The sequence below is a fragment of the Cornus florida genome, unplaced genomic scaffold, assembly GCF_030987335.1.
Source record: "Cornus florida cultivar Cherokee Brave unplaced genomic scaffold, ASM3098733v1 CherokeeBrave_3.0.0_Hap2_Chr06, whole genome shotgun sequence".
NCBI lineage: Eukaryota > Viridiplantae > Streptophyta > Magnoliopsida > Cornales > Cornaceae > Cornus > Cornus florida.
In genome coordinates this window covers 95089320-95102322 of record NW_026775576.1, presented here as the reverse complement: position 1 = coordinate 95102322, position 13003 = coordinate 95089320, and the positions used below count along the sequence as shown (strand labels likewise).

The window sequence follows — 13003 nt, the reverse complement described above, 5'->3', positions numbered from 1 at the left end:
TTGAATAAATGAGGTTTCAAGTGTTGAATATGCTCCTTTTCTTTTTAGTTCCTAATTTAAATTCATAGAACGAAAAAACTTAAAGTTGTAATTTATATACATTGTCCATGGGGCCAATATATCCTACAAACTTTGGGCCTAATTAAAACTATACAAACAACTGGAGAAAAAGTTACTGAATAGGCGGCTGTGTGATGAAATAGTGAGTATAAATAGGTCCATGTTGAGAGTACCCTCTGCCTGTCACGTATTCAGAGCAACCGATTCCTTCTCCTTCACTCCCCCCTTTAGACTCGGACCCTCTTTCTCTATGGAGACAATTACCAGAAAGCCACATTCACTTCTATCGTTTTCCATTTTCTTGATCTTCTGTGGATTTACTCCATCTTTGTCAAAGTTCAGAATATTAACAAGAATATATATATATGGCTTGCATGAAGCTTGGCTCTAAATCTGAAGCATTTCAACGTGAAGGCCAAACCTGGTAAACCTTGTTCGCTTATGTATCTCTAATTCTTGCATGAAATTTCATTTTCCTTAATCAATCGATCATATGGGTTTAAAGGAAATCAATTGACATGGATTGTTGTTATATCAGGAAATATGAAATGGGTATTTTATGTTTTTCAGTTTGGAATTGGAATTGGAATTGAAATTGAAATTTGTGGTGCTACATACATACATTTGACTTGATGTTCTTGGTAATCTGTAACTCTAATTTCTTGTCTTGTTAGAATGTGGGTATGTGAGCTAGGATGGGTTTATCTTATGTTAGGGGCTCAATTCTAGCTTACCCACAAGAAAAAAAAAAAATCTGTTAAAAGGGAAATTCCCATAATGTAGATTACATTGTTTGTGTAATATTGAGGACTGATACACTCAATTGAGCTCAGGTCGAAGGCTTTCTCTAACATTTATTGATTCAGAAGTAGTGGTTACTATTGTTAAATCGAATTCAAGCTTTGTAGTTGTGCATCTTTTATGTGCCTATTCATTGGGCTAGTTTCCTGCATAACTACTTCCTCATAAATTTAATCTTTACATCAAGGGCTCCCTCCAACATCTCTTTGCAAGAGATTGATGCAAAAGTGGAAGTATTATAGTTTTAAGTTGCATACATCAGCTTCATCCCTAATAATTGTGCACACACTATTCCCAGTGATTTATTTAGTTTATTGCACATATATAACTACTTCATCATAAATTGTGTTGTAGCAGTGGTTAGTAAATTAAGTAGCTCTACTAGGAAGGCCATATGCATGGAATAAAATTTAGTAGGAATCTAATACATGATGGTGATTTTGTTGATACTAACTTAGAATGCACATCGACTAAGTGCCATCTTTCTTGAGGAGTGTAGAAACTGAACAGGGACTCGTGCTCTCCCTAGTAGGTCCTTTCATACGCAACTTTGACTTGCCTATGTAATGCGTATCCGGTATGAATGTATGTCTAGGATCCTCATGTGTTATTATCTAATCCTTATGTATCATCATCTAATATATTTAAGTGTCATTTAAGTGCATGTGGACAACACTTGCATAAGTTGTCATTTCTATTGCATGAGGACTACTTAATTTGAATTTGAGTGGATGTGGATACCACAGCACATCATAAGATATAAATAAACCAGCATAATATAACTAAAACAATTAATGAACTTAAAAACAGAAAATAAGATGCAGAAATCCTAATTACTGAATTTCATCACAATTTTAGTTTGACAGTCCATAAATTGCTCGTCACTTTCTAAAAGATGTGTGATTGATGGGTGTGATCATAGCAGGAGTCGCAAGCCACTACCCAACATATTAATGTGCCCGTATAAATTTTCTTTACAAACCACTCCGTATATCACTTCTCCTCAGAACTGATATGGTCCATTGAATAAATTGTTTTTCCACAATGAATTTTGCCTAGTTAGGAATTTACTATGGTTTCATGGAAATTCCCTATGCTCTCTTTTCAGGCATTGCACAACTGGACTTCCAAGCGACGTCACGATTGAAATTGGAGAAATGTCGTTTCATCTTCACAAGGTGCATTTATTTGGTTAAAATCAACCTTCAAATATAATGTGATAAAAATTATTCAAATTTGTGTGTTCTGCCTCTACATTTTTTCCACCCATTGATTCAATTCACTTGCATATTCATACTATCTATTTTTTTGTCCCCATTTTGGCAAATGCTGCAGTTTCCTTTGTTGTCAAGAAGTGGGAAATTAGAAAAACTTGTCCGAGAATTTTCCGGTGACAATGGATCAGTTTGTGTCTTGCAACTCCATGACATACCTGGTGGAGCCAAAGCATTTGAACTTATTGCCAAATTTTGCTATGATGTTAAAATAGAGCTCACTGCTTTGAATGTAGTCAGTCTTAGGTGTGCAGCAGAGTATCTCCAGATGAGTGACGATTGTGGTGAAGGAAATCTCATTGCCCAAACAGAGGGTTTCCTTAATGAAATCTTTGGCAATTGGTCAGACACAATAAAGGCTCTCAAAACCTGTGAAGAAATTCTACAATATGCAGAGGAGCTTCATATCGTCTCAAGATGCATCAATTCCTTGGCCATGAAAGCTTGTGCAGATCAGAACTTATTTAATTGGCCTGTATCAGGGTGCAATAATACACGGAGCACAGAAGACAGTGCCTTGTGGAATGGAATATCTACTACAACCAAGCCACAACCTATGAATGATGATTGGTGGTATGATGATGTGTCCTTCCTTGGTTTACCTCTCTATAAACGGCTGATCCAAGCTGTTCAGTTAGGAGGGATGAAACCTGAGAACGTTGCTCGTTCCGTTGTGTTTTATGCAAAGAGATACCTCCCCTTGGTGAATGAGCAATCAAGCTTCAAGGATGTTAACCATGCTAAACCCGGCTCAACTATTTCTGCCCCTTCTGAGACAGATCAGAGGGCTCTTCTTGAAGAAATTGTGGAGTTACTTCCCAATCAGAAAGGAGTTACACAGACTAAATTTCTGCTCAGACTGCTCCATACAGCTATCGTCTTACATGCAAGTCCATTATGCACAGAAAATTTGGAGAAAAGGGTGGGGGCTCAGTTAGACCGCGCTTCACTAGAAGATCTTCTTATACCAAATATGGGCTACTCAGTGGAGACCCTCTATGACATAGACTGTTTTCAGAGGATTCTTGATCATTTCACGTTGATGGAACAGGATGCAGCTGCAGCATCACCTTCATTTATAGTTGAAGAGGGGCAGCTGATGGAAGGAGCCCATTCACTCACATCAATGACAATGGTGGCTAATATTGTGGACGCATATCTTGCTGATGTTGCGCCCGATGTTAATTTGAAGTTCCCAAAATTTCAGTCACTTGCTGCCGCCCTCCCTGATTATGCGAGGCCACTTTCTGATGGCATTTACCGTGCCATCGATATATACCTAAAGGTAACACAATTTGGAAATGTTTTAAATGCATTAGTTACATCACTCCCTAAAGCTATAATGTTCTTATGTTAGAGATTAGAACATGAAGGATAGGTTTTACATTAACCCGTCCCTTCGATGGGAACTCTTACAAATTTTATTTTATGTTCCTGTTTTATGTAGTGGCTACAATACCTACTTCCCTTCTAGAGAATGGATAATTCAGCTACAATAGAAGACAACTTTGTCATTCTTCCGCTCTGTTTCTTCTTTGCTTTCTCTCTTTGAATTGGACTACCCTCTAAGCAGATTTACCACTTCTTGAAGTTCTTACTTGTCTAAAGTGTGCCACTGAAATGATTTGATTAGCTTTTTATAGAGTGTTAAATAAGATATTAAAGTAAATGTGTTTAGAATTAAAACATTGTACTTTGTGAAGCCATCTTGTCTCTGTTTATGTCTCTCTGGAGAAATTCTTCAAAGTTATAATGTTCACAAGGTTTTCATTATATCTATTTTAAAGTCATTTTATGTGTACAAAAATAAAATGATACGGAAAACAGAATAAATAAATTAGAAAATTTACAGACACAACAAAGATAGCTAATGCATTTTAAGAAATCTTGACCTATGGACTTCTTTTCATTTCTATTTTCTCTTGCTAAAGTGAAAGCTGGAGAAGAAAAGAAAAAAGCATAAAATAATTTGCTTCCTCTGTCATTTACAAAATTATGTCAGTTCACTTGGGTTCTTTTACGGTAAGTAGTTCACTTTGAGATAAAAGACAATAAACCTGTGTTTCGTGTGATTTTCCAAATGATATAGTTATAACATCACAAGCTTTCTGCTCTTCACTAAAGTTGATTTTTTTGGCCGTTAATAAGGTTTATGTGTTGACCTTGTGATGGATCATATTATATCCAACCAGTGTCTCTTTGTATGTATTGGGGTTGGATTTAGTAAGTTATGGGTCTATAAATTCGCTTTAATCTTATCACAGCTTAAGTGCAGAGAACTAAAATTAAAAATCATTTAGAAGCAAAAGAAAGTGAGGAAATGCCAAAAATGTTGGGATTCGCACCCTACTAATATGTTGGTAAGCTAGGTAACTGGGTATAATTGACGCCCTTTGACCATTAATGGTGTATGATTATTAGCATGCTAAAACTGTTGCACATTTTAAACTTCAGGCACATCCTTGGCTCACAGACTCAGAGCGGGAGCAAATCTGCAGGCTCATGAATTGCCAGAAGCTGTCATTGGAGGCCAGCACCCACGCAGCACAGAATGAAAGGCTACCTCTCCGTGTGATTGTTCAGGTCTTGTTCTTTGAACAACTTCGGCTACGCACATCAATTTCTGGCTGGTTCTTTGTCTCTGACAATCTTGAGAACTCGCAAAATCCCAATACGAACCTTGCACTCTCTAAAACTGATGGTTCCAACCAAGTGGACGCTGCACAAGACAGAACTTCGAGTGTTGAAGACATGAGAGAGCGCGTGTCTGAGCTTGAAAAGGAGTGCGAGAGCATGAGAGAGGAGCTTAAGAAGCTGGTGAAGATGAGGAGAAGCTGGAACATCTTTTGCAGACGGAAATCACATTGTAATTCTAAAGAATCTAAACGTTGCAACCTAAAGCCACCAATATCATCTGCTAGTGGATCACAAGATCATGCAAATGGTTAGTTGGGAAATTGAATTTTGAAAGCTTAAACTAAGAGGATAAGAGGACCCTTATTATTTTTCGTTACCTATTTAATGCTACATGATTTCATATTTTCCATTGTTGTATTGTTTCAGATGATAGATTGTACTTAACTTCATTGGTAATTGGTTCTATTTCACATTCAAGTTGCTGCTTCTCATTGTTAATTTTATACTTACATTGAAAGATGGCAGAGGACTGCAATTAAGATACATGCTTCGATATGAATAACTTTTGAATCTATAAACTGGTCAGGGTAGTGTGAAAATTTCATCAGTAGTGTCATGGGAAAGGGTTTTGGTTGCAACCTGTTGAAAAAGAGATATTCGGTTTTAATAAGACCAGATTTTAGGGGATATGATAGGTGTGTAAATATAGATAGTCAATGACTAAGATTAGGAATTTTTGTTAGTGTACAGCCTGTAACTTCTGTTAGTGTACAGCCTGTAATTACAGCCTGTAGCTTGCTGTTACAGCCTGTAGTTTCCTTTTGTTAGCCCCTTGCATTTCCTATTTAACTAAAGCATTGTAAACCATTCAAAGTATGCCAATATACAGATTCTTTTCAATCTTGAAATCGCCTATTTGGTATCAGAGCATCTTACCGATTCTTCTGGAAAAAAAAAAACCCTTAGCCGTCTCTTTTTTTTCTCTCTTCCAAACAATCCTAATCACCATGTCTGAAGATGTACCTGAGTCCAAGACCAAGACCAAGACCTTTGAGTCCTAAGTCCAAAACTTTAAAACACACTCGGTCCAGATTACCATAATTCGGCTAAATGGTGAAAACTTCCTTCGCTGGTCCCAGTCCGTGCGGATGTACATCCGAGGCAGAGGCAAAATCGGATACCTGACAGGAGAAAAGTGTGAAGTTTCTTTTTTTCTTTTTTCCATTTTCGTGAGCTTTTTGAATTTTCTGAATTTATTTCATTTTAGTACCTCGTTTTGCGTGTCACGCGGCACCGAAGGGCATTTTAGTCATTTCCTCGAGCCGAGGGTTCTGGTGATGTATTTTTAATCATTTTAAGTCATTTAGAAGTGGAGGTATCATTCTAGAAATTTTTTGAGGTCGGAATGATTTTCGTGTTCCGGAACTTTTCCCGGTTTTCTAATTTTAATAAATCCTTTAGTGTATTTTTAGTAACGTGTGGGATAACCCAGAACCAGTCGACGTAAAACCCCATACGTTGACCGAAAGACCTGAACCAGTCGACGTGTAGCCTCTCACACGTCGACCGGTATCTTGGCAGTAGCTTTTTCACTGTGCATGTCCTATACCAGTCGACGTGTAGCTATCACACATCGACCGGTATCTTGACAGTGGGCAATGTCACTGTGCGTGACCCAAACCAGCTAACGTGTAGTGTACACACGTCGACCGGTTCCAGTTCCAAACATTTCTCATTTAATTTCCCTAATTATCCACTTATTTAAAGTTACGAGTATTTATTTTAGGACCCAATAAAATTCAATAATTATTTTGTGGCCACAGAAAAGACTATATTGCCCCGGACTTTATATTATTTATTATGTGATACAAGTAAATGACTATTTTGCCCTTTGAAGTCTCAGACCATTAGAATTGTGATAAATGACCATCTTGTCCTTGTTGGACTTTAATATACAAATTTAACGTGAAAGGACCATATTACCCTTGGATGATTTTGGGTCGAGTAAGGACCCATTTAATGATCCGGATCCAATGGATTTGGGTCGTTTCAAATTTGTTATCAGAGCGTTAGGTTCAAATACCTAAGGACGACGGGTGGGGTTGACCTAAGTGGGACTTAGATTGATTTCGAAGTATTGCATGTTAAAGTGTTATTGTTTTGAGAAACATGTTTACTTGTTACTTGCTTATATGTTTACAGTTTTGAAAGCATGCTTACTTGCTAAGTGCTTACGTGTTTAAATTGCCAGTAAATGTAAATGAAGTGTACATGTTATATGAAAGCATGTTAATTGTAATAAGATGACAAGTATAAGGAATGTGGTGATGGCAAGTGGTAAGCACGGTGTGTGCAGTTTCATTTTAATGATAATATGGTAAATAGTAAGCACGGTAGGTGCAAACGTGTTTTGTATGATATTGTGGGTTTCATTCATTTTGTATAAGTATATATATATATCTATATTCTTATGTGTTTATACGGTTAAGCATTGGGATGGTTGCTAGTACGGTGGGGTACTTATTACGGTATTGAGGGTTGTGTAAGTTTTGACTTGAGTAGGCGAGGAACTCGGTTGCTCTAGGGTTGTTTGGGTGCCGGTTTTAGCTCGTAGATTGAGCTGTTTGGTGTGTGGTCATCCTGATCTTCTTAGATGCATTTTGTGCGGTGCTTAGAGCATGACTTTAGAGCAGGTTCTTATTTCATGGCATGGTGCCCTTGTAGTGTGTGAGTATCATGCATTGGTGTATGGGTTTTGGTGACCGTGGAGGTCAGGTGTGCGAATAATAGTTTTGTGGGAGAAAGGTATGATATTAGAAGGTTATTGTTTGTGACTTGGTTCACAGTTTGGTGCGGAGGTTTATTTCGAACCGGTCGTGGTAAGCGTGATAGGGGTTTCTTGAGTCATAAGTATAGTCTATGGGTTGTAGATGTGTGATTGAGAGTGTTCTGGTACTGTCCGAGGAGGCGTGTTGGTTCTGATTGTCTTGGGGACTTGTTGGACTCTATAGATCTAGGATGACGTAGGCATTGATTGGAGTCATGCTAGCGTTGTGTGATCGATTGTTTGATGTGATTCGGTTCGTGTGTGGTGAGAGTCTGTTTTAGAGACTGATTTGTCAAATAATGATTCTCATTTTTGATAGTTGTAGGAGTGTGGTATGGGTAATTGACTCTTGGTAAGTCGGTTGTATGGCTCGATTGATGAGCGAGTTTTTGGGTTGGCACGGTTATTGAGAGAGTCTTGAGGTGGTGTATAGTGGTAAGTGGTAGCTATGTAGTGCATGATTGCACGATAAGGTAGATAGTATGTGGTCAACGGTGTGCTTGTTTGTTTACGGATAGAGGGTAGATGATAGGTATTGTGTATCAAATGGGTTGTGTTTTGGAAATTAGAAGTTGTGGGCCAGAGTGTATCTCAAGTATGTTTAGAGTATCAGGTGATTGTGCTGGGTGTTTGAGGATTCAAGTAATAGATTGTTGATTTGAAATGATTGGGACGAGGATGATTCTGTAGGCCTAGTTGGTAGCCCCATTTGGCTTTTGTCGGGGCTAAGGGTGTTCTGAGGAACAGGAATGATGAGAAGTAATGATGTTGAACCTAGGGCGTGAAGTTTTCTTGTTTAGGCATGTTGATTGCCTTAGAATGAGTGGTTTGAGTAACTGGTTGAACGTTAGTGATTGATTGCATCGTTGATGGTTTTTAGGAGACAATTAGGTGTTGAATATTCTGGGTTTTGAGCTCATTTTGTTTTGAGGATTTGTCGGCATGACATTGCCGTATGGAGGTTCTTTTCTAATGGTAAATAGTAGTTATTGTGGGAGTATCAAAAGTAATGCTGATTCTTTCGTTATGGTGGTCTTATTTTAAGGATGTGTAAGGAAGAATTCATTGGTAGTGGTTTGATGGTCCGGTAGGATGATAGGTTTGAAACGTTATTGGAATGAGTGGCAGTAGAGATGTTTTGGTGTTATGGTGTGGTGTTTAGTACTGATGAGCGAAATGGTTTAACGTGTGATCCAAGGGTAGATTAGAGTCTACGAGTTGTTTGTTGCGAGTTGCTAGATAGATGATGAAATTGTGCGCTAATTGAGGGGATTGTGGACGGTTTTGTCATTAGAGTCAATGAGGACAACGTAGTTGGTTAGGCACCTTCTTCTTTTGACGAGTCAGTGGGTTGTTGTGACTGAGGTCACGGGTCTTGTGCGCACGGTGATTGAGGCAGTGTCGCTTGGGTAGGCAGAGATAAAGTGGATGGTAAAGTGTTATGTTATAACGTAGAGGTTGTCGGTTGGGAGTGACTGATCTAGGTAGAACGGGACGCGGTGTTCGAAGGCGCTATGACTATTTCTAGTGTTAGTGTGTCGTGAGCGTCGGTGTTCTTACCGGATTGGTTTTTGGTTAGTTGGGGTATTATAGTCCGTATGCAAGGTTTCTATGTTGATAGTGTGCGATGGTCCGTCCGTAGTGAGGTTTCCTGGGATCGAGATCGTAATCCCGTGTGTGTTTCCAGTTGGTTATTCTCCTTGTGTGTATGGAGTTCAGTTTTCCTCATGTGAGATTGGGTGTTCACGGTTGGACGGTTAGTGAGCAGCATGTGACAGGGTGTCGGGTGCATTCAGGTGTGAGTCGTCAGTCTCTTATGAGAGTAGGGTTCAGTACCCTTTCCGTTTGTTCTGGTCTTGACAAGGACATTGTTTATCGTTGGTTTTGTCCTCCATCTTAGAGTTGTGCGCTTCCGCGGATATGCGGACCCGGGTGTGGTTTGTTATACTGTTAGAGTTCACTGCTAAAGGTTTGGTGGAATTGGTCGATTCACTCCCACGGAAGGAGGTAGAGTCTTTGGTTTTTGTTGTGCTTTATCTGAGAGGTCTTGATTAGTGGTGTGTGAGGCACGAGTTGTCTAATAGGGATTGTGTATTTCTAGTGTCTGGTACTATCGGTGATGGCTAGGAGATATGTTGTGAACTGTAAGTTTAAGGATTATTAGGTGATGTGATGTGAGTCACACACTCGAATGTTTTTATAGGCGTTTGATACGAGCAATGTCTTGAAGACAAATGTTGATGTCGCCTTAGAATTACGTGATTAGAGAACGTGAATGTGGGATTCTGATTAGGAATAATGGGAAAGATTGACTTTGGTTTTGAGATCTCAGGCATGAGATAAATTGTGTGTTTTGATGAGGTCAGAACTGAATTAAATGATGTTATGGAGTTGTTTACATAGTATGAGTATTATGAGGAGATCGGAGAGCTCTTATGCTGGTCAATGATTGTGGTATTTGGTGCTGTGTTGCTTTTCGTTTGTTATGGGTTGTGTGTTCAAGGTATGGTTGGGATTTTATAGCATGTATGTGACCGTAGAGTCGTTAAGGTTACGTAGAGTGATGGATTGATAGTGAGTAAATTCTGTGGTTGTACTGTGGACTCTATGACATTTTATTTGAGGTTTGGACATGAGAACAGGAATGACGTCTGTGCTGAGACCGGATCGATGATGAGAATGGCTTGGCTAACCATTTCTCCTGAATCAGTCCCTCTTAGCACGATGTCGGGTCAAAGGTCAATGATTGTTTTAATTTGTCAGGGATAGTGAAAGCACGGTATTACGCGTTGTGTCGGTGTAACAATGTGGATTCAAATGATTTGTTTTGGGTGAGGAAGTGTGTTAGGTAGTACCAAGTGTCTGGTATAAGGCTTGCGAATCGATGATTAATTATTGAAGATTTTGTTTTGAGGATTTGTGACCTGGGTACAGGATAATTTGTTTTATTGTTTTAGTGATTCATGATTATGTAGTCGTTGGGAGATTCATCATTTAGTTATCTTGAGGATGATAAGTTTACTGTTTGCCGCTTGGTGTGTTGGTAGTCGTTGTACAGGTGTGTAATGGTGTAGTTAAGTGTTAGGTAGTGAGTGTTCTGTCTGACAGGGATGTATAGATTAGAGTTGAGCTTGATTGTGAGATGGATGGGGTTCTTTGTCTGGGGTCTTGTGTGTCCTTTTAGGGAAGAGTTGTGATTGAGGGTTGTCATATTCGGCGGTTTAGTGACCGTTCTTCTTTCGGGCTTTGGAGTCTTGCGTAGCAATGTAGAGTGGACCGATATCCGTTTTGAGTCGGGTGTAGGGCCTAGTTGGTCTCGTGTTCTGATGTTAGGAGTGATGAGTACCCTTATAGAGTGATGAGCATTGGGTTTTTCTGGCAAGAATGTGCGATTGCCTATTGACATCGGGTGTCAAAGGCAAGGTTGTTGAGTTCTTAGTCTTGTGGTTTGGCGAAGTGTTTCTCGGGAAGATGTGTCGTTGTAGGCCTCTTTCTTTAAGGAGGGTAGATTTCGAGGATGAAATCTTTTAAGGAGGGTAGATTGTGAAGTTTCTTTTTTTCGTTTTTCCATTTTCGTGAGCTTTTCGAATTTTCTGAATTTATTTCATTTTAGCACCTCGTTTTGCGTGTCAAGCGGGCACCGAAGGGCATTTTAGTCATTTCCTCGAGCCGAGGGTTCTGGTGATGTATTTTTAATCATTTTAAGTCATTTAGAAATGGAGGTATCATTCTAGAAATTTTTCGAGGTCGGAACGATTTTCGGGTTCGGGAACTAATCCCGGTTTTCTCATTTTAAGTGAGGGGCATTGTAGTCATTTCGCATGCACATACATATATTTGTATCTATATATTAGAGGTAGATATTTATGGGATGTAGATGGTATTGTGTGGAAATAGGAGGGGTACAAAGGTAACTTAGCATAAAGTGGTAATCAACAACAAGGTGACATGTGACACATTATGGGCCTTGGAATTAAAACTGCAAGACCACCTTTTCACCTTCTCCTTCTTCTCATTCGGGCACCATTTTCCTCTTTCTTTCACTTTCTCTAACTCCCTCTATATTCCTACACAAGCACCCATTTATGCCTTCTAAGGAAAAACTTTGATTCAGAGAGTTTAAGGTGGGATTTTGATGGAGAGGATGAAGGGAAGATGGAGAACTTGGCATGAGCTTCAAGTTGAGACCAATATTGCTAAGGCTTTAAAGGATTTCGAGATTTGGAGGCCTTAGGGCTTGTTTGGCTAGCTTCAACGAGGTAGGGGTGTTCTAATGCATGATTTCTTGTACTTTTGTGAGTTTTATAACTTGAATTGATGTCTAGCATGTTCAATTAGTATAAATTCTTGTGAAAATTGCTTAAATGATAGATATGGAATATATGTGACTAATTGTTAGTTGTTTTATAGCATTTAAACATGCTTACATGAAGTTGAATACATGTCTTATATGCTTGTTATGCAAGGTTGATGTTAAATGAGAACTTTAGTTATGTAGTTTAGAATGTTGCTTTATATAGCATGTGTGAGAGTTTTAAGGTGGAATTGATGAATTGGAGTATGAAACATTCAATGCATTCGTTGGGATAGAAAAAGGGGAAAAAATGTCTTTAAAACAAGTGAAATTGTTTTGGGAAAAGTCTTCTAAAAGTGTTTGCGAAAACCCGGACGCCTAGGAGGCGCCTAGTGGTCCGTGGTGTTAATGTAGTCTAGAGGGAAGTATGGTTGAGCTAACCAGGCCGGATGCGACGCCTTGAAGGTGCCTTGTGGTCGTGGATGGTTAGCCAATCCTCCTTTCGTGACGCCTTGGAGGTGTTTTGGGTCGGATTACACTAACGGTTTGAAAGTTGAAACGGAAATGTTTCGGATATAGGGAGTGACATTCTCATGACATTGCACTTCAGTAGTATATTTGGTAGGTATGTGTTTGAGTGACAATTATTATATACTTGTCGTTGTGGTTATTGCCAGGTACCCCTATGTTATGATCCCGTTTTCTTTCACCTATTCCTTATGTGGATTCGAGGGGTCATAAGAAGTATGTCTTAGACACTTCCTACTGAGCGTTTAGCTCACCCCATTATTTTAATATTTTCAGGTTCGGGAAAAGAAGTGGCGGACTACAACCCACCACAACCTTAGCTTGGATTAGAAGAATGTCTCTTTTGTTATCTTTTGTTTTTAGGCCTCATTTTGTAAAGTGTTGACCCAAAAATGTATTATTTTGCTGTATGTGAAATATTTAGACTCATTTTGTATATGGCCATTGGGAAATGTAATAATGCTTAATTGCACTAAATCCTTTAGTGTATTTTTAGTAACGTGTGGCAAATTATGTTATCAATGTTATCACTGTTGTTGTTGCTTTGTTGCTTTGGTATTAGACGTTAAAATGTATTTAAAT

At 38.9% G+C, this 13003-nt stretch overlaps 1 protein-coding gene across 1 annotated transcript; it reads left to right on the top strand.

Annotated features, from left to right (window-relative positions):
- The first annotated feature begins 260 nt into the window (after positions 1–260).
- Positions 261–5217, top strand: LOC132315042 (BTB/POZ domain-containing protein At5g03250). Its single transcript, XM_059813804.1, has 4 exons — positions 261–484; positions 1970–2043; positions 2159–3420; positions 4590–5217. Exons 1-4 carry the CDS (start codon positions 426–428, stop codon positions 5082–5084), a joined length of 1890 nt encoding a protein of 629 aa, XP_059669787.1. The 5' UTR covers positions 261–425; the 3' UTR covers positions 5085–5217.
- Positions 5218–13003: the final 7786 nt, after the last annotated feature.